This window comes from Budorcas taxicolor, chromosome 22, assembly GCF_023091745.1.
Source record: "Budorcas taxicolor isolate Tak-1 chromosome 22, Takin1.1, whole genome shotgun sequence".
In the NCBI taxonomy this organism is placed as follows: Eukaryota; Metazoa; Chordata; class Mammalia; order Artiodactyla; family Bovidae; genus Budorcas; species Budorcas taxicolor.
In genome coordinates, this window is record NC_068931.1 from 46,347,425 (window position 1) to 46,369,937 (window position 22,513).

Genomic DNA, 22,513 nt, shown 5'->3' on the forward strand with positions numbered 1-22,513 from the left:
CAGAAGAGATTGGTGCTAGAGTCTCTTGAAAAATTTACCAAGTTATAAATCAAACATCCAAGAATATAAGAAATACCACTTTACATCAGACTTATTCTGCTAAATATGTTTTCCAAGCAATACTATGTGAGAGAACATGGCTATTTTCCCTCACATCACCTAAAAACTTTTTGGATATCTTTCCAAATGACTTATGCTTTCTTTATGATAAACAAGGCTTTAGATCCACTGACCCACTAATCTTCCTTGAAACTACAGAAACTGTCCTTCAATGACAATGAAACTTACCTAACCCTAATACTATGTAGGTCTGACATGTGAATATAGAAATGTTTTGCATATTCAAAAACATGAAGCTAAATCATGTAAGAAACAAATAATCCTTAACATTTAAAACAAATAAGCTTAACTGTATATGAAACTGCTTACATAACCACACAGAGAAAATAGTATTTTAAGTGACCTTAGAAAACAATATTCTTAGTGGTATACAAGGTCAAGAGGAACTGCAAGAGGAACTGCAAAAAGCACTGTAAAGAAATGTTTCATTCAGAAGTTTCATTGTTAGTAGCTGTATTAATATCATTTTGAAACATTATAATATATTGTCATAGAAAGCCAATAATTATGCTAATACTGTCAGAAACCAAGATTTTCTATGTAAGAGGAAATAAATATAAAATAAGTGAATTATAAATTAAATTGGAATTAGACATATCAATATGAACTCAAGCTTTTAAAATCTGTCCCCTGGGACTTAACCCATCCAGCAGTTAAGAATATGTCTTGCAATGCAGGGGTCATAGGTTCAACCCCTGGTTGGGGAACGAAGATCCCACATACCAGGGAGCAACTAAGTCGTGCAGCACAACTAGGGAGTCTGCTGGCTGCAACTAAAACCCAAGATGGCAAAATAAATAAAAAATAAACAAAATAAAATCTGTCCCCTGAAAGAGCCTAGAAATGGTGACATCTCTGTGACAATGACCGACGCCAGAACTCAGAGTTTCACCAATAAATATGGCTAATTACTAGGAAAACTTGGAGAAATCCTTAGTAAAATCTAGTTGACTCCAGATTTAAATTCATAAAAAATTACATTAAGAAAATATGATGAGTATGAATAATTGTTAAATTTAAGTGATGGATTCACAGCCATTCGTTATGTTTGCTTTTTACTTTTCAGTGTGTTTTTACATTTAAAACATCAGAAATATAAATAATATAATCAACAAATAAATTCTCCATGCACTAATGTCCTATGTCTGAGGGTAACATGTATTTTAAGGCCTGCAGCGTGCTCAGTCGCTCAGTTAGGTCCGACTCTTTGTGACCCCATGGACTATAGCTCGCCAGGCTTCTCTGTCCGTGGGATTCTCCAGGCACGAATACTGGAGTGGGTTGCCCTTTCCTTCTCCAGGGGATCTTCCTGACCCAGGGATCGAACCAGAGTCTCCTGCATGGGCAGGCAGATTCTTTACCACTGAGCCACAGGTGCAGCAGCCCCTTTTAAAGCCTTATGTAACTATTACTACTTTAAATATCTCCCAGTGTTTTCCTCCTCCTCAGTAATCCAGTACTTTGCAATCTGGGATGAGTGCGTGTGCGGGTGTGGGTGTGTGTGTCTTAGGATCAAGAGAAGAGAAAAGGAAGGGCAATGTCTTGTCTGCCTCCAACTATTGCTTCTGAGAGGACACAGACCTCAGGGCAGGTTTGCTGCTGTCTACAGCACAAAGCAGTGTGCACGACAGCATGAGGTACGATTTCATCTGCAGAGATCTACAAAGGTCTGCCTAAACTATTCCCCCAAGTCTCCCTCCATGTGCTACCTTACAGAAGGAATCGAGAAATTTCCATGTGCATAGGACTGGCTACATAATTTGTGAGGCCCAATGCAAAACAAAAATGTGCCATTCTTTGTTTATAAATCACTAAGAATTTCAAATAGTGACAGCAAAGAGTAAGAATCCTCCTGATAATGAAGGAAATGCAAGATATGTGGGTTCAATCCCTGAGTCGGGAGGATCCCCTGGAGAAGAAAAGGGCTACCTACTCCAATATTCTTGCCTGGAGAATCCCATGGACAGAGGAGCCTGGCAGGCTACAGTCTGTGGGGTCGCACAGAGTCAGACATGACTGGTGACGGAGCACATATCAGTACAAAGAGTATGAAACCAGTGCTGAAGCCGATCTGCATTTGCGATCCCATATGATCCCATATGATCCTATATGATCCCATATGATTGCCCAAGTCAGCCCTGCACGTGAAGGACTGTGTTCCCAAAGTAGGTGCCATGTCTGGACATCTCTGTATCCTCAAGAGTGTTCAATGAATGATGGAAGAATGAATAATCGAGGTACAGAATCCAAACATCAATGGTGAGAACTATGAAATGATGCAAAGACAGTCTCTCATAACTATTACAAACTATGTGTTTCATATAACATATACACATTTACAAATATATATATAAAACAATAATACACTCTACTGAATTTCTAGCATAAAATTATGCATTCAGTTCAATTCACTTCAGTCGCTCAGTCGTGTTCGACTCTTTGCAACCCCATGAATCGCAGCACGCCAGGCCTCCCTGTCCATCATCAACACCCGGAGTTCACTTAGACTCAGGTCCATTGAGTCAGTGATGCCATCCAGCCATCTCATCCTCTGTTGTCCCCTTCTCCTCCTGCCCCCAATCTCTCCCAGCATCAGTCTTTTCCAATGAGTCAACTCTTCGCATGAGGTGGCCAAAGTACTGGAGTTTCAGCTTTAGCATCATTCCTTCCAAAGGACACCCAGGGCTGATCTCCTTCAGAATGGACTGGTTGGATCTCCTTGCAGTCCAAGGGACTCTCAAGAGTCTTCTCCAACACCACAGTTCAAAAGCATCAATTCTTCGGCACTCAGCTTTCTTCACAGTCCAACTCTCACATCCATACATGACCACTGGAAAAACCATAGCCTTGACTAGACGGACCTTTGTCGGCAAAGTAATGTCTCTGCTTTTGAATGTGCTATCTAGGTTGGTCATAACTTTCCTTCCAAGGAGTAAGCGTCTTTTAATTTCATGGCTGCAATCACCGTCTGCAGTGATTTTGGAGCTCAAAAAAAATAAAGTCTGACACTGTTTCCACTGTTTCCCCATCTATTTCCCATGAAGTGATGGGACCGGATGCCATGATCTTCGTTTTCTGAATGTTGAGCTTTAAGCCAACTTTTTCACTCTCCTCTTTCACTTTCATCAAGAGGCTTTTTAGTTCCTCTTCACTTTGTGCTATAAGGGTGGTGTCATCTGCATATCTGATTTCTCCCGGCAATCTTGATTCCAGCTTGTGTTTCTTCCAGTCCAACGTTTCTCATGATGTACTCTGCATATAAGTTAAATAAGCAGGGTGACAATATACAGCTTTGACGTACTCTTTTTCCTATTTGAAACCAGTCTGTTATTCCATGTCCAGTTCTAACTGTTGCTTCCTGACCTGCATACAGATTTCTCAAGAGGCAGGTCAGGTGGTCTGGTATTCCCATCTCTTTCAGAATTTTCCACAGTTTATTATAAAAAGTATACACAGAAAAGGACTTCAAGGAAAATTTAGAAAATATTAATAATGAGTTATGGCTTCATAGTTCATTTTAGATTTCTTTCTGTATTTCTATTTTTCACAACTAGAAATAAGAAAAAAAGTAAACATTTTTTTCACCCCACACATTTCACTCTACTGGCCAGGTCTGTCTGATGAAGTGACGGGGCTCCTGAGTGGTATCAGACAACCTGGAAACCAGAAAGAAACATGGCACCTACTTGGTCTCAGACTGTCCACATGGCTTCTTCCTAGCGAGGCTGAGCAGATCTTTGCCATATCTCTCTTCAATTGATGCCCTAAGGAAAACAGGAGAGAGAGTTCTGAGTCCTTCTCAGGGCTGATTCTTATTTATGACACATGGCACCTCCCTTGAAGGCAAAATTGCATCTTTTACACAGAAGTTCACAATTCTCTAAAATGTGAAACTCCTACTACAGAACCAGGAAGAATTGTAAAAGACCAGTGACCTCCATCTCTATGGTGTTCTTCTCCAGCAAAAAGTCTATAGCGTGAATAATTAAGGCCAAACCAAGTACAGTCCCTTGACCAGCACAGGTTACTACATTACAGACTAATTTTCAAAACTCTGATCCAAAAAGATATATGTGTGTGTATATATATATATATATATATATATATATATATATATATGTTTATAGTCTACACAAATCTATACAGATATGAAATGTATACATTTTAAGTGGAGTAAAAGATATTTCCGTCAAATGCTGCACTCCTTAGGCCTACCCCTCCCATCTTCTCTATGAGTATCCTTTTACCAACCTGAGAGGTCTCCTGCATTGCAGGCAGATTCTTTACTGCCTGAGCCACCAGGGAAGCCCCATAGCGTTCTCCTTTTTATTGTCTCCATAGTTCTGCTTTTTCCAGAAGGTCATGTAGTTGGAATCACATGGTATGTAGCTTTTTCAGACTGACTTCTTTTACCTAGCAATATGCTTTTAAGATTCTCTCACGTTCTTCTGTGGCTGGATTGCCCATTTCTTCTTATTGATGAATGATATTCCATTGTAAGAGTGTACTACAGTTTATTTGTTCACCTATTGAAGGACATCTTATGTTGTGAAAATTGCTCAATCGTGTGCATCTCTTTGTGGCCACACGGGCCCTGGAAGGGGTCTGCCTTCCTGCAACAAATGGAGACTCCGGTGGGACTCTTCTTTGCTGAGACTGACATCCTGACCACTCGATGTACTCAGGGGCCAGCTTGCCTGCCAATGGACCAGACCCAGCGGCCGCTACTGGGACCGTTTTGTCCCTGGTCTCCTCGTGACGCGGACAACTGGCCAGAGTGCCCCGACCGGTAAGGAACAAGAGACTTTATTGACCTCTCTCCCCTTCCCTCTCTCTTTCCTCTCCTTAACCCTTCCTATCGTTCCGTGTTTTTCTAGTCCCCTGGTCCTGGACGCAGGAATCTGGTCGAAGGGCCCTCAGCCTGAGCTGAGGATTGGAGACTGATCACCTCCTCTTGGCAGAGAACTCGAATTCTGGTTCTGGCCGGGTCTGATTTCTGGTAGGGTCGAGTTTCAGTCCTCCCTTCTCTGGAGGCCCAGGGTCAAGTCCCATAACGCCTGGGTATCTGTAGGTGGCAGGAGACGTCTGTAAGGCCACCCCTTTCACCCCCCTCCTCCCGCCTCCTCCCCTTTCTTCTTTCAACCTGGCTTCCTTTCCTCTCTTGAAATCTTTGATGTTAGTACTCGGATCTGAAGTTCTGTGTCTCTATAGGAGGATTTCTGAGAGACTGTATTCTTGTATTTAAGGGCTTCCCTGGTGGTGCGGAGGTTAAAGCGTCTGCCTGCAATGTGGGAGACCTGGGTTCAATCCCTGGGTCGGGAAGATCCCCTGGAGAAGGAAATGGCAACCCACTCCAGTATTCTTGCCTGGAGAATCCCATGGATGGAGGAGCTTGGTGGGCTACAGTCCACGGGTTGCAAAGAGTCAGACACGACTGAGCGACTTCACTTTCACTATGTGTGAAAGTTGCTCAGTCGTGTCCACCTCTTTGTGGCCACAAGAGCTACACAGTCCACGGAATTCTCTAGGCTAGAATACTAGAGTAGGTAGCCTTCCCCTTCTCCAGGGGATCTTCCCAACCCAGGAATCGAACCCAGGTCTCCCGCATTGTGGGCAGATTCTTTACCAGCTGAGCCACAAGGGAAGCCCTTAGAGTTCTCTGTTCATGGTCAATTCAAGTATGTAGCTAAACTGCACCAAGGAGATGAGAACTTCACAGTAGAAACCCTGCAGTCACATGTCTCACATTGTTGCTTGGTGTGGTATTATGGGTCTGTCTAAAGCACAAAATATCCCCTTTCCCCCTTTCCTGCTCCCCACAGCCTCTGTCACCATTTCCACTTTGTGTCCTAGCCCCAGTTTTATCTAAATCCTACTATCAAGTTATGGACCTTTAGGTTCATATATCCCAGCTAAAAAAATTTTTTTAAGTATAGTATGAATACATTCTCACGGCAAAAGATTCAAACAACACAGTCTTACGAAATAAAACACAAACGCCTCCCCTCACGCTCTCCCCCAACCCCACGCCCCTGCCCGGGAGGAGCCACTGCTGAAACTGCTATGTATCCTTCCAGTCCTTTCTCTGCATTTTCATAGCCATCTCTCACAAACACACAGCTTTTCATAGTTACATAACTGAGGTCATTCTATTACTTGCTGTTCTGTTTTCACCTAGTAATAGGTCGGTCACATAGATCTTTCTTTATCAGTACACGCCAACTACCGTGTTTGTAATTAGGCGTTTCCCACAGTTCAAGGTCACCCTAATTGCTTTGCTTTTCACTACTGCCAAGAAGAGTTAAATGAACATCCTCAGGCAGATATTCACGGGCATCTCTGAGAATGTTTCTCTAGCTAAGCTAGGACTTCTGAGAAAGTGGATTTACTAGATCAGAAGAATATATCTATCTTTTTTTTTTTACATTATATTTTCTTTTCTTTTTTTTTTCTTTGTAAAATTTTAGTGAAGTACAACTGATTTACAAAGTTGTTAATTTGTGCTGTACAGCAGTGACTCAACTATACATATATAAATTCTTATTCTTTTCCACTATGGTCTTGTCACAAGATGTTAAGAATATATCTTTTAAATGCTGGAAAACAGTGTTGAATTGCTCTCCAAAAGAGCCTTCTCAATTTATATTTTCACCAAAAGTGTGCAAGCAATCCCATTCCCAAAAACCCTCCCCAACACTGTATATTATCAGTCATCACTAGTCTTCAGCAAGAGAGGTTTAAAAAAAGTTTAAATTTACTTTTAATTTAAATTTACTTTTCCTTGATTTAAATTTACTTTTCCTTGATTTCAGTGATTATGCATTTTATATATTTAAAATATATAAAATTATGCATTTTATATATTTATTTCTATATGTTATTTTATGAGTTACATGGGCATATCACCCCAATTTTTTAACTGAACATTTTACCTTTTTCCTATTATTTTGTAGAAGTTCTTCATATATTATGCATCTCAATTTGTATTCTTACATGTTATATAGTTTCTCCCACTCTCATCTGTCTTTTCTAAATAATCTTATCCACTTTATTAAAATAATACATGCTCATTGTTCAAAAATGAACAAAAAGAAAAATACAAAGAAGAAAGCAACAAACTGTCCAAAATCCACCAACTAAAAATAATTAGTATTAACATTCGGTGATGATGGTAATGGGCATTTCTTTACACAGATATGCAGGCAGGATGGATGGACAGATAGGCATGAGTAATTTTAAAAGAATGAGACTATATTCTATCAGTTCCGTTCAGTTGCTCAGTCGTGTCCGACTCTTTGCAACCCCATGGCCTGCAGTACTCCAGGCTTCCCTGTCCATCACCAACTCCGGGAGCTTACTCAAACTCTTGTCCATTGAGTCGGTGATGCCATCCAGTCTCATCCTCTGTCATGCCCTTCTCCTCCCGCCTTCAATCTTTCCCACCATCAGGGTCTTTTCCAAGGAGTCAGTTCTTACCAGGTACCCAAAGTATTGGAGTTTCAGCTTCAACATCAGTCCTTCCAATGAATATTCAGGACTGATTTCCTTTAGGATTGACTGGTTTGACCTCCTTGCAGTCCAAGGGACTCTCAAGGGTCTTCTCCAACACCACAGTTCAAAAGCATCAATTCTAAAAGCTATATTCTATACATTATTTAAAAACAAAGTACTGGGACTTCCGTGGTGGTCCAGTGGTTAAGAATTTGTCTTCCAATGCAGGGGACATGGGTACAATCCCTGCTCAGGGAACTAAGATCCCCCATGGTGCGGGACAACTGAGCGCGTATGCCACTTCTACGGAGCCCCACGCACCTCAACTAGAGAGGCTGCAGGCCGTAACTACTGAGCCTGCGCACACTAGAGCCCGTGTTCCGCCACAGGAGACGCCCTCGCACACTGCAGCTAGTAGAAAGCCCATGCACCACCACAAAGACCCAGCACAGCAAAAATTTTAAAAATAAATAACATAATATAAAAATAAGGTATTAAGCCTAATTTTAGCTAAATTTCACAGAAGAAAAGGAAACTGAAAGGAAGCTGAAGGAATTGCTGGATTTCAAACGAGTGTTTCTCTAGCACAGGAAAAATAAATTCCTAAAAGACCCTTCCAAAGTTAAAAAGGAGTTTATGAAAATAATTAAGGGGATGGAGACATTAAAATGTTTTGATGATCTATTTCAGCGTCAGTTTCAGACACTCGACAGCCTGTGGTGAAAGGATTAACACTATTGTACCTCCATCTCCTCCTCAATAATTTCACATTATTTTTACTTAATTTGTGTCTGTAACACACACTCTTCTCCAATCATAATTCCCCTAGTCGTTTAGTCTTAACTCTATTAAAATAAATGCGATGCTGACGACCAGTCCTGTTACCATAGCTTTTCCATCCCTAAGATTTGCCTTCTGGTTCATTTCCTGGTTGGCTGGATTTCATCAATTCATGATCTTTTACCAAAATGGCTCAGAAGGGAGGGCATCAGTATTTCCTGAGTTCTTTCATATTTGAGGCCATCTACCTATGGCCTTCATATTTGAGATTATTATTTTTTATTGAAGCACAGATGATCTACCATGTTGTGTCAGTTTCAGGCATACAGCAAAGTGATTTACTTATACGTCCACCTATATATTATTTCGCAGATTCTTTTCCATTACAGGTTATTACAAGATACTGAATATAGTTCCCTGTGCTAAATAGGAGGTGACTATTGCTTATCTATTCTATAAGTAGTAATACATAATTATTAACCTCACACTTCCAATTTATCTTCTTCCCTGCCTTTTCCCCCCCTTTCTATTTCAGTAACCTTAAGTTTGTTTTCTACATCTGTGAGTCTTTTTCTATCTTGTAAATAGGTTCATTAGTATCACATTTTTTAGATTCCACATGTAAGTGATATCATAGAATATTCATCTTTCTCTGTCTTACTTCACTTACTGTGATAATCTCTAGGTCCATCCCTGTGGCTGCAAAAGGCATGATTTCATTCTTTTTTATGGCTGAGTGGTATTCTGTTGTGTGTATGTACCATATGTTCTTCATTCATTCATGTGTCAAAGAACATTTAGGTTGCTTCCATGTCTTGGCTATCACAAATTGTGCTGCGATGAACCCTGGGGGGCATGTATCTTTTCAAATTAGAGTTTTCATCTTTTCCGGATATATGCTCAGGAATGGGATTACTGGATCATATAGCATTTTTAGATTTTTAAGGAACCTCCATAGGTCAAGGCTGTATATTGTCACTCTGCTTATTTAACTTATATGCACAGTACATCATGAGAAACGCTGGGCTGGAAGAAGCACAAGCTGGAATCAAGATTGCCAGGAGAAATATCAATAACCTCAGATATGCAGATGACACCACCCTTACGGCAGAAGGTGAAGAGGAACTAAAAAGCCTCTTGATGAAAGTGAAAGAGGAGAGTGAAAAAGTTGGCTTAAAGCTCAACATTCAGAAAATGAAGATCATGGCATCCGGTCCCATCACTTCATGGGAAATAGATGGGGAAACAGTGCAAACAGTGCCAGACTTTATCTTTTGGGGCTCCAAAATCACTGCAGATGGTGACTGCAGCCATGAAATTAAAAGACGCTTACTCCTTGGAAGAAAAGTTATGAGCAACCTAGATAGCATATTCAAAATCAGAGACATTACTTTGCCAACAAAGGTTCATTTAGTCAAGGCTATGGTTTTTCGAGTGGTCATGTATGGATGTGAGAGTTGGACTGTGAAGAAGGCTGGGCTCCGAAGAATTGATGCTTTTGAACTGTGGTGTTGGAGAAGACTCTTGAGAGTCCCTTGGACTGCAAGGAGATCCAACCAGTCCATTCTGAAGGAGATCAGCCCTGGGTGTTCATTGGAAGGAATGATGCTAAAGCTGAAACTCCAGTAATTTGGCCACCTCATGCGAAGGATTGACTCATTGAAAAAGACTCTGATGCTGGGAGGGATTGGGGGCAGGAGGAAGAGGGGACGACAGAGGATGAGATGGCTGGATGGCATCACCAACTCAATGGACATGAGTCTGAGTGAACTCCAGGAGTTGGTGATGGACAGGGAGGCCTGGCATGCTGCAATTCATGGGGTCGTAAAGGGTTGGACACGACTGAGAGACTGAACTGAACTGAACTGAATACAGTTCTTCATAGTACCTGCACCAATTTACATTCCCACCAACAGTGTGTGAGAATTCCTTTCTCTGCACACTCCAACATTTATTATTTGCAGACTTTTTGATGATGGTGTGGCGTTTATATTTAAATATATTGCTGGTGTAATGCATGTTCTAAAACTTTCCCTCAGAACTCTGTTAAACTTGTTCCATTGGCTTCTGTCGTTGAAGAGAAGACCAAGGCGATCCAGTTTCCCTGCTGTCCATTACTGTTTTGGGAATTTGGCTTGTTTCCTTTCCTAGATACTTGAAGTATTCTTTCATTAACTTAACCTGGATGAGGCTCTTTATGATCCTCTGCAATGAACATTTAGTATTTTTACATGTAGAAAGGAATTAAGGCTATTTTCATTAAAAATATTTATATAGAGTACATATAGTTTATCTTTTCAGAATTATATCCTGAAGATTTCTTGATAATCCTTTGTGGTTTCTAGGAGCAGAATTTACTCAATTCCTTTCTTCTAGCACTAAGGCACCAGGAATCTGAACTCACCTTAGACAGCATCTGATCCCCATGGAGAGTCCTAGAATCTGACAAGTATAGTCAGCCCTGTACAACCCTGGATTCTGCAACTGCAGATTCCACATTCGCAGATTCAACCGAGGATGAAAACTATTTGGGGGGAAAATTCCAGAAAGCTTAAAAAAACACTTGAATTTACATTGGATTTACATTAGGTATTATAAGTAACCTAGAGATGATTTCAAGTATCCAGGGGGGTGTACGTAGGTTATATGCAAATATTACACCATTTTATACAAGACTTGAGCAGCTGTGGATCTTGGGAGGTCCTGGAAAAATCCCCCACAGATACTGAATGATGACAGTAGTGAGTTCCAGCAGGCACAACAGTGTGCTCTTTGAAGAAAACAAGGAGCTTTGATAAAAATGAAACTACAACTTCATCTTCATGAAATCAGGTGAACAACCACAAGATTGAGAAACACTGCAAATGGGAAGCCGTGGAATCCAGGGACCTGCAGCCAATGAAGGAGTCACTAGGACTTTGCAAAAATCACACCCAAATAAGTAGGCTTTTATCTAGATCACCCTTCTACCAACTATCCAAAATTTCCCTCTCATCTGCTCATTAATTTGTCATTTACTGAACATCTACTATGTGCCAGGCATCACACTGGGAGAACGTAGAGGTGACCAAAATATGAGGCCTGCCTAGAAGAGCTCATGGGTGAGGGACAGCAGGGAATGTAAACCAGTACTTTCATCTGAATATGAGGTCCACATAACAGGGGCCATAATAAAAACGTACAAAATAATATATACGTAACAGAAGAGAGCTTCCCTTGTGGCTCAGCTGGTAAAGAATCCACCTGCAATGCGGGAGACCTGGATTCGATCCTTGGGTTGGGAAGATCCCCTGGAGAAAGGGAAAGGCTACTCACCCCAGTATTCTGGCTCGGAAAATTCCCAGGACTGTATAGTCCAACAAAGAGTTGGACACGTCTGAGCAACTTTCACTTTCACTTAATTCAGTATGAAGATGACAGGAAGACACAGGAGAAGAAAAACAAGTGATGATAGGAGAGAGTGGAGTTAGAGGCTGCAAACCAAGGATTCATTTAACACAAGAAGCTAAGAAAAAGACACGGTCTCTCTACTAGAGCCTTTATGAGCACATGAGCCTGCAGACCCTGAGTTTGGACTTCTTGCCTTGAAAATCAGGAGAGAATAAATTTCCGTTGTCTAAAGCCACCCAATTCACGGTAATTTGCTACAGCAGCCCTGGGAAACTCATACAGTAATAATGGTTTGGCTATAACTTGACCATGAGAAGCTGACATCTAAGGGAACTGGTCACGCCCACCTTGGCAATCTATCATTCTCAAGCCCATCCTAAGAGATGGCTGGCCCATAGTGAGGACCCCAGAAGGAGAGCTGTAATCAAGATAGGTTGACTTCTCCCTGAAAAAGAACAGAGGGAGTACAGGAGCTTGTGGAAAGAGCCCAGAGCCCAAAGCACTGGGGCTAGGATCCATAGTTACAGCTGCTAATTTCACAAAGTGGTTTCACAAGCACGGTTCCCTCCTCCCCATTCAGCATCATGTTGCAACACACAGTTAAGAGGGCTGATCTGACCACCCAGTTCCCAGAGAAACCTCTTTTCAAAGAATATATGCACAACATTCTTAGGAGACCACTAAATAAAGTGGAAAAAAAATTAGATGTGGGGTCAAGAAGTCCTGGCTCTACTATTTACTGCTTTCATAATCTTGGACAAGTCATTTAAGCCCCCACTGAACCTCAGCTTTCTCAGCTGTAAAATGGAGTTGATATATTCTCTATCTACCTTCTAGGCTTAATCTAACAACATTAGTAATGAGTACCTTTCACCCACTACTTACTCTGTACCAGGTACTATACTCAACTGAAGGAGTTGACAGCACAGATTCCAGGGTCCAACTTTCCTAGGTTTGAAATCAGATCTAGCCCTTTATTACCTGTCTGATTTTAGGCAAGTTACCTAACCTCTCTGAATCTCTGTTTCTTCACTTGTAAAATAATGATGATAAAACTTGCTATACAGGGTATTTTGAGAATTAAATGAGATAATATATTTAAATAATGTTGGAGTTTATAACTAATAGCTGTTGTTGTGCAGTCGCTCAGTCATGGCTGACTCTTTGTGACCCAATGGACTGTAGCCCACGAGGCTCCTCTGTCCATTAGAACTAATACGCCTTCAATAAATGGCGACTATAGATATAATCTCATTGAGTCACATTAGCCACCCTCTGCAGCAGGATTATCCTCATTTTTATTTTTATTTTTTTATTTTTTTAAACAATAAGGACTCTTTAATACTTCACAGAGAAACAAAGGCCTGCTAAATTACTAAATAGTTTACCTTTCGACACTGCTTCGTTAAATCACTAGGCTGATAGACGCATGCAAATAAATGAAGAGAAACCAGATTCATTGCGACTTTGAAGCTAAAATTTCAAGCATCCATATAGGCAAATACAGTAAAGCAAAAATAATGGAAAACATATAAGTGACATGAAGATTTAGAGAACATGTGACTGGAAACAGAACATTTTTTTGACCACAGAAGTTAAATAAGCTATTCAAGATTTACTAGAGAAACACTAAAAATTATTACTCAGGAAGATACAATTCTATTACAACATCATGATTTTATTAAAGCACAGGATTCTGTACAACAAAAGGCCTTAACAGTTGTCTATTCTCAGCCAAACTTCTCTATAAGTTAGTTTCCCTTAATAAAAAACATGTTATACTTTAAATTAGTAATTTAACTGATGAGGAAGTTACCATAATACCTATTTTAATATTGAACAAATCTAACCACCTATTGGACATTAATGTAAAATCCTGACATAGAATTTGATTTAAAACTTCTCAAAATAAATTCATTAAAACAGGTTCCCTGTGAAAATACGTAAGAGTGAAAGCTAGCATAATGGCAGGTGCAGTCTTTGCATTTTATTAACCATAAAAGATACTTTTCTAAAGAGTCTAATAGAGACATTAACTGTGCAAAAGCTGATGAGATTAACAGTCTTAAATACAAGCACCAACACAGAAAGGATATTGTGTCAGTTCAGTTCAGTTCAGTCGCTCAGTCGTGTCCGACTCTTTGCGACCCCATGAATCACAGCATGCCAGGCCTCCCTGTCCATCACCAACTCCTGGAGTTCACCCAGACTCATGTCCATTGAGTTGGTGATGCCATCCAGCCATCTCATCCTCGGTCGTCCCCTTCTCCTCCTGCCCCCAATCCCTCCCAGCATCAGAGTCTTTTTCAATGAGTCAACCCTTCGCATGAGGTGGCCAAATTACTGGAGTTTCAGCTTTAGCATCATTCCTTCCAATGAACACCCAGGGCTGATCTCCTTCAGAATGGACTGGTTGGATCTCCTTGCAGTCCAAGGGACTCTCAAGAGTCTTCTCCAACACCACAGCTCAAAAGCACCAATTCTTCAGCGCTCAGCTTTCTTCACAGTCCAACTTTCATATCCATACATGACCACTGGAAAAACCATAGCCTTGACTAGACGGACCTTTTTTGGCAAAGTAATGTCTCTGCTTTTCAATATGCTATCTAGGTTGGTGATAACTTTCCTTCCAAGGAGTAAACGTCTTAATTTCATGGCTGCAATCACCATCTGCAGTGATTTTGGAGCCCCAAAAGATAAAGTCTGACACTGTTTCCACTGTTTCCCCATCTATTTCCCATGAAGTGATGGGACCGGATGCCATGATCTTCATTTTCTGAATGTTGAGCTTTAAGCCAACTTTTTCACTCTCCTCTTTCACTTTCATCAAGAGGCTTTTTAGTTCCTCTTCACTTCTTCCATAAGGGTGGTGTCATCTGCATATCTAAAAGTCCATTAATTCTACACTTAAGAGGACCATTTCTTTATGTAAGCACAATCTCATTTATGAATTACACATGATATGTAGTTTAGGATCCATCTACATTATGCTTGTAACTGCACGCTGCTGCTAAGTCGCTTCAGTCGTGTCCGACTCTGTGTAACCCCATGGACTGCAGCCTACCAGGCTCCTCCATCCATGGGATTTTCCAGGCAAGAGTACTGGAGTGGGTTGCCATTGCCTTCTTCTTATCCTCATTTTTAAACATTTTTGCTGCGCTGGGTCTCCATTGAGGCCCCTGGGCTCTTTGTTGCAGCCTGTGGGGTTTCTCTAGTTGCACCACACAAGCTTCTCTTGTTGCAGCTCAAGGGTTTTTCACTGAGGTATGCAGGCTTTTTCCGTTGCTGAGCACAGACTCTATCTAGAGCATGCAGGCTCAGAAGTTGTGGCACATGGGTTTAGTTGCCCACAGAATGTGTGATCTTAATTCCTTGAACAGGGATGGAAGAACCCACATCCCCTGCATTGGAAGACAGATTATTAACCACTGGACTGCCGGGGAAGTCCCTATCCTCATTTTTATATTTCTCATTTCCTGCTCATATCAGGAACTCAGTACGTAATGTCTGGCCCCATCGAGGGTTTCAGGGGCAGGAGAGTCCATAAGCTTGGGCTACCAGAGATAAGACAAGCTCATTTTAATTGCCAGCCAGTGGAAGACCTCAGGCTGGAGTGTTATGTAGAATGCTGCCTTTAAAGGAAAAAAAAAAAAGAAGAGGAGAAGGAAATTTGACCTGGACTTTGAAGAATGGAGAGAATCTACTTGCGAGTCGCAGAAAAAAGAGAACATTCTAGGTGGGGAAATATGGAGTAAAGATGGAGAGGCAGAGACATCCAAAACACACTCTCTAATAATCTCTCTGGCTGGGACAGATGGAGTGGGTGTGGTGAGTGAGAATACGAAACAGAAGGAAAAGGGAGAGAGAGAAATCTCTGTGCTTAGAACAAGCCCAGCCTCCTGGAAATCACCTGCCCTTCTGCCTGCAGTGGATAAGTCATCAACACAGGGTCTGTGTGAGATGCCTCTGGAGCTGTTCTGGATTCTGTGACTTTCTAGGTTCTCATGGCAAGTTACTTATCCAATCTCATCTCAAAAAGCTGCATTTTCATGCAAAGAAAATGGAAATAATAATACCTTATGCAGTTGACTGTGTCAAAGGAGGCCATTTCACAGGGATTTGTAAACCCCAACTGTAACAAAGATCCTGAGACAAAACTCTGAGAGCAACACACAGCAAGTGCTCAATGTGTGATTTGTTATTTTGTAGCTGTTCAGAGGTTGGTTGTGGTTGTCATCAACTATACCATCACTGATAGAAGATAAGGCAATTTACAATTTACCCGATACATTATTTGTTTCTCTGCTTTGTTACTTATTTGCTGTGTTACAGTAAGTCATCCAGGACTTACTGGGGACTCGTTAACTACAGGGCACACACTGAGACACTGCTTCCAGATTGGCCATACAGATGCAAGAAAGGTAGCATTCCTGCCCACTCCAGAGGAGAGTGTGACATGCCTCTGTTCTGTCCATGCACAAACAAGTGTAGACGGATTACTGCAATCCATCTGGTACAACCAAGGACAAGGAGACTTCCTAGCTTCCAAGATGGAGGTTGAAACACAGCATGCAGGGACCCAGTCCTAGTTGCATCTGAGAGAGAGGGAGAGGGAGGTCCCCCAGGGAATGCAGTATTTCTCCCTACCCCTTGCTGCCCCTGGGCAGGTAGAGCTACCTACCAGAAATTCCAGAGAGGTTCATGGTGCGGCTTCAACATTTTGGGGGCATAGAAGGCCACCATCTTAGATATAGGGCATATTTAGTCCCGTATCGTAGATATGTTATAAATGTATGTGATTAGTCCTCATGACACTGAGCAAATAACAGTTTCACTTTCACACTTCATGAACAAAATAACAAATGTGCATGCATGCTAAATCGCTTCAGTCGTGTCTGACTCTTTGTGACCCTATGGACCCATCAGGCTCCTCTGTCCATGGGGTTCTCCAAGAAAGAATACTGGAGTGGGTTGCCATGCCCTCCTCCAGGGGATCTTCCCAATCCAGGGGTAAAATAATAAATAATACATGACAAACTGCTGTTATCTTTTCCATGTGTGTGTTTTTTACTCTAGTCTATATGAATACCAAACATCCCAGGGTTCCACCTGAAATTTATAGCAGCTCAGTAAAGTAATGCTCAAGACCCGAGGAGGGAGTTTCAGCAATATCAGACCACGGCCCAGACTGAGGCCCAGGCCCCAAACACACCCCGCACCTATGACAGCAAAAAAGAGAGGCTGGACCCCCAAAGCTGAAGAGGATGGCACCTCCCCTGCTGAGTTAACCATGAACAGAACATGCGCCCTTAATGGAGCAGTCTCCTTCTGGCAAGCATACCAGCAGGAAAGGAGGCCCAAAGCCAGCAGCCTCCTTGATCAGGGGCCTCAAGCCCCTCACCCAGGGCAGATGTATCCGACACCTTGACCTGATGCCAGCAGATTCTGCCCTCAGACTGGAGGATACAGGGCTGGCTTCTTTTGCTATGAAACTTCTGAAGCAAGATGACCATATACTAGAAGTACCACATGAATGTTTAATAATGTTTAATTTGCACATGCTTTCTCCTCTTACCCACATATTTCTGTGAAACACTTTAAAAGTGAGATCTTAGTTTTTGAGTTCTGTTTGGACTTGTGATTTTCAAACCGTGGGTCATCATGACCCATTTGTAAACTATAAATCAATTCAATGGATTATGACCAGCAGTTTTTAATTAAATAGAACTGAACAAAATAATAGGATGCTAATGTTTAATCAAACGTTTATTTAATGCATATGTGTACTGGGTGGCACTGTAAAATGTATTTCTTACGGAGTGTGCGTTAGTCACTCAATCGTGTCTGACTGTTTGTGATCCCATGGACTGTAGCCCACCAGGCTCCTCTGTCTGTAGGATTCTGCAGGTAAGAATACTGGAGTGGATTGCCATGCCCTTCTCCAGGGGATCTCCTGACCTAGGGATGGAACCCAAGTCTTCGACATTACAGGCAGATTCTTTACCATTTAAGCTACCTGGGAATGATTTTTTCTTACTGAGGGGTACAGTCCAAAAAAAAAAAAAAATGCAGACACCACTGACACACATCACCATCCTGGTTGTATCAGGGGATCCTTGACTCGACCTGCCTGGGCAGCAGAAGCTTAGACTAGTAGCCAACACTTCCTTCGTGTATGTGAGACAAAGTTATTTCACTTCCAGGAGAAAATTTATAAATGCCCTACTGGAGGAGAAATACAAAAGCAAGGGGTGTTCTGCAATCCTTATACCCTGTGCAGTGGGGAATATCTTGTGTGTTTGCTACTTTGTCAGAGCTCTGCGGCAGAAAGGAGGAAGCCCACCCCCAGTGCCTGCCCAGAGAAAGGAAAGTTGTAACGGCGTCACCACTTTCTACCAGCTTGGGTAGAAGACGGAGGCTGGTCCCTCAAAGGAGGCACAGTGACCAGCTCCATGGAGCCTGACAGTAGACAGACCTCTCTCTGTCCACCTCTCCTGAGACTCATAGTATGTCAGAACTCAGTTCCCCAGGACCTTTGAAACAGTTTAAGAGGAAGACGCCTTGCCATCAGAGCATGGATAACCAGTGTGAGCTTTGTTACCCTAATGTTCTCCCCTGGAGGAGGGCATGGCAACCAACTCCAGTATTCTTGTCTGGGAAATCCCATGGACAGAGGAGCCCGGTGGGCTATAGTCCATGGGGTCACGAAAGTGCTGGACACAAGTTAGCTACTAAACAATGTTCTCTTGGGCTTCCCTAGTGGCTCGGCGGCAAAGAATCCGCCAATGCGGGAGACGCAGGTTTGATCCCTGAGTCGGGAAGATCCCCTGGCAAAGGAAATGGCAACCCACTGTAGTATTCTTGTCTGGGAAATCCAGTGGACAGAGGAGCCTGGTGGGCTACAGTCCATGGGGTTGCAAACAGCTAAACAGCAGCAATGTCTTCTTGAGTAGAAAATAAAAGACTTGATTGAAAACATTTTGCTGTCTGCACCTCCAAGTTACAGATCTCTCACTCACTGCCTTACAGACAGAACAGGTTCATTAGTTTGGGTCCTGGCAACAACCCAGATCTTTGACCAAAAATCCCCCTAAACCACTCCTCCATCCAGAATCACTGGGAAATGGAGGATTCCAGATGAATGAGATATTCCACAAACTAACTTAGCCATTAAGTATAGAATGTTTTTAATCTTAAAGGAAAGGAAGAGAAGGGAAGAGGAGAGGAGGGAATCCTCTAAACCATGCCAGATCCCCCCAGACCTCCAAGCCCATCACCATCCAGAGGGGCCTGCCCCTGCATCCTTCTCCCTGATCCCCCAGCTCAGCGGTCTCTGAACCAGGCTCTGTTTCCCTCCACTGCACAGGCAAAGCCTGCAGTCCCCCCGTGATCCTCCACTCATCCAAGCCACCTCGAGTTGAGGGACACTTTGAGATCTCCTCCTCCATGAAGCTGCCCCCCTTTTTAGCCAGTCCTCCACAATCTCCCCCTCTCCCATGAGGTCCTTCAGTATCACGGGTATCACAGAGCACAGCACTTTGTTACATTTTGTTTGTCATTTCATTCATAAACTTTATCTCTCCCACCAGTTCCTAAGTGCTTTAGGACCAAGATATCCTTTACTTCTTGGGTATCATTCTGTAATGTACAGCAGCGGGCCTTGTAAACCACTGAAAACAAACACAACCCGTAAACTGTCCTTGTCTGTGTGGGAGCGTTCTGCCCACTATGTCTTCAGAGGAAAAAGTAACGGCATGTACCTTTCTTTTAAAAAGTCTTCAAACTCTTTGCAGTTCTTGCGGCCATTGTTCAGATGCTGGATGATGCTGTCGTAGCCAATGGTGCTGAGGATGTCTGAAGTCTGGTGGGAAAAACAACACTGAGTGAGATGGGGAACTGGGTGATGTCAGCCCCAAGGCCTAAAGCGAGGACGGGGCGGGGGGACCCGGGGAAGCCGGCCACGGGGACTTTTTGAGATGCTTACCTCCAACGCACATGTGACCAAAAAGAACAAAACAGAAGTTCAGAGTTCATGTAGCTGTGGAAGACTTTTTAGAATTATGAAACTATAGGGTCACAAAACAGGAAGGAAGTGACAGAGCATTGAGAGGCACATGGTCGAGGGAGCTGGCCGGCTCGGGGCCCCTCCCTGGGTCCCCACCATGCTCTGATCAGGCCAGGCAGGCAGCAGGAACTGAGCCCCCCTCCAGCCTTCTGCTGAGTGAGCTCCATCCTGCAGTGGGAAACTCACTCACACCACTGGTCCTCGTAACGAGGGCTACACAGCGTTCACTCTGGCCTCCCCCTTGTCTCAGAGCTTCACCCCGACAGCTCTTCCCGCAGCCAAGAAGCCTGGTCTGAGGGTCAAGGGCATCACTGAGCCAGGCCCCAGGAGAGGGAGGAGGGGCTGGCTTTCCACTGTAGCGGGAAGGGAAGACCAGCAGCCAGCAGGCCCCGGATGGCCTGGCCTCAATTTGGGGGAAAGGAATTTTTCTTTCTTTTTTTTTTTTTTTTACATTTTAAGCAAGCCATTTCAACTCAGTTCAGTTCCATTGCTCAGTCGTGTCTGACTCCTTGCGACCCCATGGACTGCAACATGCCAGGCTTCCCTGTCCATTACCAACTCCCGGAGCTTGCTCAAACTCCTGTCTATCGAGTGAGCCGTTTATTCCCATTTTATTCTACTATGTGCTCTGAGGTTGGAGGAAGCTGCCTAAGTCTCCCAAAGCAGTAGCCCTGGATGCAGTGTCTTTTAAAAATCAAAGTCTCCTCAGCTCCCCAAACCAACAAACCAGGAGCTCTGAAGAATACCCGCTAAAGTGTCTCCTATTGCAGCTGGCTCTCTGGTTCCTACTCCACAAGGGCATGTAACAGGCGGTCTGATCCAGACTCCAGGCCCTTAGGGAGCTTGGTTAGGTGGTCTCTTGGTGTGTCCTGGGGAGCTTTGAAATGAGCCACCCCTAGCCCAGCCCCACAACCCTCTGTCTGCTGAGGAAAGTACTTCTCTGCCAGTGGGGGGGGGGGGGGGGGGGGGGGGCGCTCCTGAAGATTCCTCTCTCCTGTCTGCTCAGCCCAGGACACTGGAGAAGCAGAATTTCTCTCTTCCATTCACTGCAGCTCCTCATGGCCTGGCTGAACAAACAGGGGCCCGGAGAGACCCAGCAAGGGCAAGGCCTGAGGCTGATTTCAACATGGATTCAGAAACTCAACTGCTCAACTGGTCATAACTCACACTGCATTTTTAAAACATGGATTATTGAAAGTATAGTAAATTTTATACATGGACATACAAATCAATCTTAGTTAGAAATACATTTAGTTCTATGGGTTCTGGCTGTTGTTTGAGCATAGATTTAGGCCTTGGGAAGCTTAGAGAAATAGCTTCCACCAAAGCTTCATTTCTCTGCCTTCCTTGCTCCACACACACTCTTCTGTCTCAGCAGGGCAGACTTCTGACTGCCCCTGGAGGGCAGTGCTCAATGGCAACTCCAAGACGATGCTTGGTCTTGGTCCAAATCCAGCCCCTCCAGCCCCAGGGTTTCTGGAAGCCTTCCCTGAGTAGCCCTAAGGCTTCTTCCTCTGGGCTCTCAGATTGTCCAGCTCCTGAATCTGCTGTTTGCCACCCCTCCTTGTGAGTAGCCTTGCGGGCCCAACCCCACTCCAAGTGCCTATAGCTTCTTCTGAGTCTCAGGTCCTACACACACACACACACACACACACACACCCCAAAAATCTAGCTTAATATTCTGCACACCAAAGGTCTACAGTAACATTCTGTGGGATGAAAATGCCTATTGTGTTCCCAGCCAGATGCACTAGAACAATGAAAACAAAGACTCCTGAGGGAATGAATAGATGGGTACAAAGGGTCAATGTCAATGTTGATTTGTAGTCAGAAGTGCTTTGGTCTTCCCAGGGAAGTACTCTTGGGTTCTCTGTTTTATGATATTCATTTGGAAAAGGTTTCCTTTTTCTCAATTAAGGGTGCGGACACTCTTTGAGCTGGGTAGGGAGGGTGGAGCTAGACTAGGATTTCCTGGAAACAAACCAAATTACCAGGCCTCCTGGCCACCAGCCTTAAAAAAAAACAGAACTGCTGCTTCAGAGGAGTGACTGGACTCCAGAGGCTCCCAAGAAAGAAAATCTCCAAGAGAAAACAAAGATTGTCCAAGCCCAAGTGCAAAGTGGCAGGAGGCATGCCCTGGAAACTCCTTCCCATGCTCCTCAGAAAGCACTGCTGAGAAGCCCTGACTGGCAGGTGCAGAATAAGAAGGCCAAGGAGAAAAGAAGCGATGTAGTTGCATAAGCAGCAATGAGCACCAGGATAACATAGCAGGTTTGCTGTCAGAAACGAAGGTGCTGAACCCGTAACCTCATGTCCTGCCTTCCAGCACCCTGACTTCTCTCCCCTAGCCCTCCCCATGCTGCTCTCTTCGCAGTCTCCAAATGGGCAGTGTACATTTATACCCCAGGACCACTGCACATGACTTTCCTACCATGGGAATGGCATCTCCTCCTCTTCACTTAAATCCCATCTCACTTCAGGGCCAATTCAAATCCCAAGTCTGCTCTGAGGTCCTCCTCAGACAATTTATCCTACAGTCTCCCTTCTCTCTTCTGAATACCTGATGTGTTTAATGATGATTCCTCTTCTTTAGCCCTTATTACATACTATTTTGCATCATTAGTTGATTTTTTTAAAAAATTAGTCAACTTTAAGCATATCTAGATT

The 22,513-nt window shown here is 43.2% G+C and overlaps 1 protein-coding gene across 2 annotated transcripts in view; it reads right to left on the reverse strand.

The window, feature by feature from the left end:
* PSTPIP2 (proline-serine-threonine phosphatase interacting protein 2) overlaps nt 1-22,513 on the reverse strand; it is a 95,874-nt gene that overhangs the window by 33,981 nt on the left and 39,380 nt on the right. For both annotated transcript variants that reach the window (XM_052660240.1, XM_052660239.1), the window contains exons 2-3: nt 19,542-19,642; nt 3,807-3,884 (exon numbers count right to left, since the gene is read on the reverse strand). In XM_052660240.1, the coding sequence (XP_052516200.1) occupies nt 3,807-3,884; nt 19,542-19,642 (179 nt within the window). The remainder of the gene's footprint in view (nt 1-3,806; nt 3,885-19,541; nt 19,643-22,513) is intronic.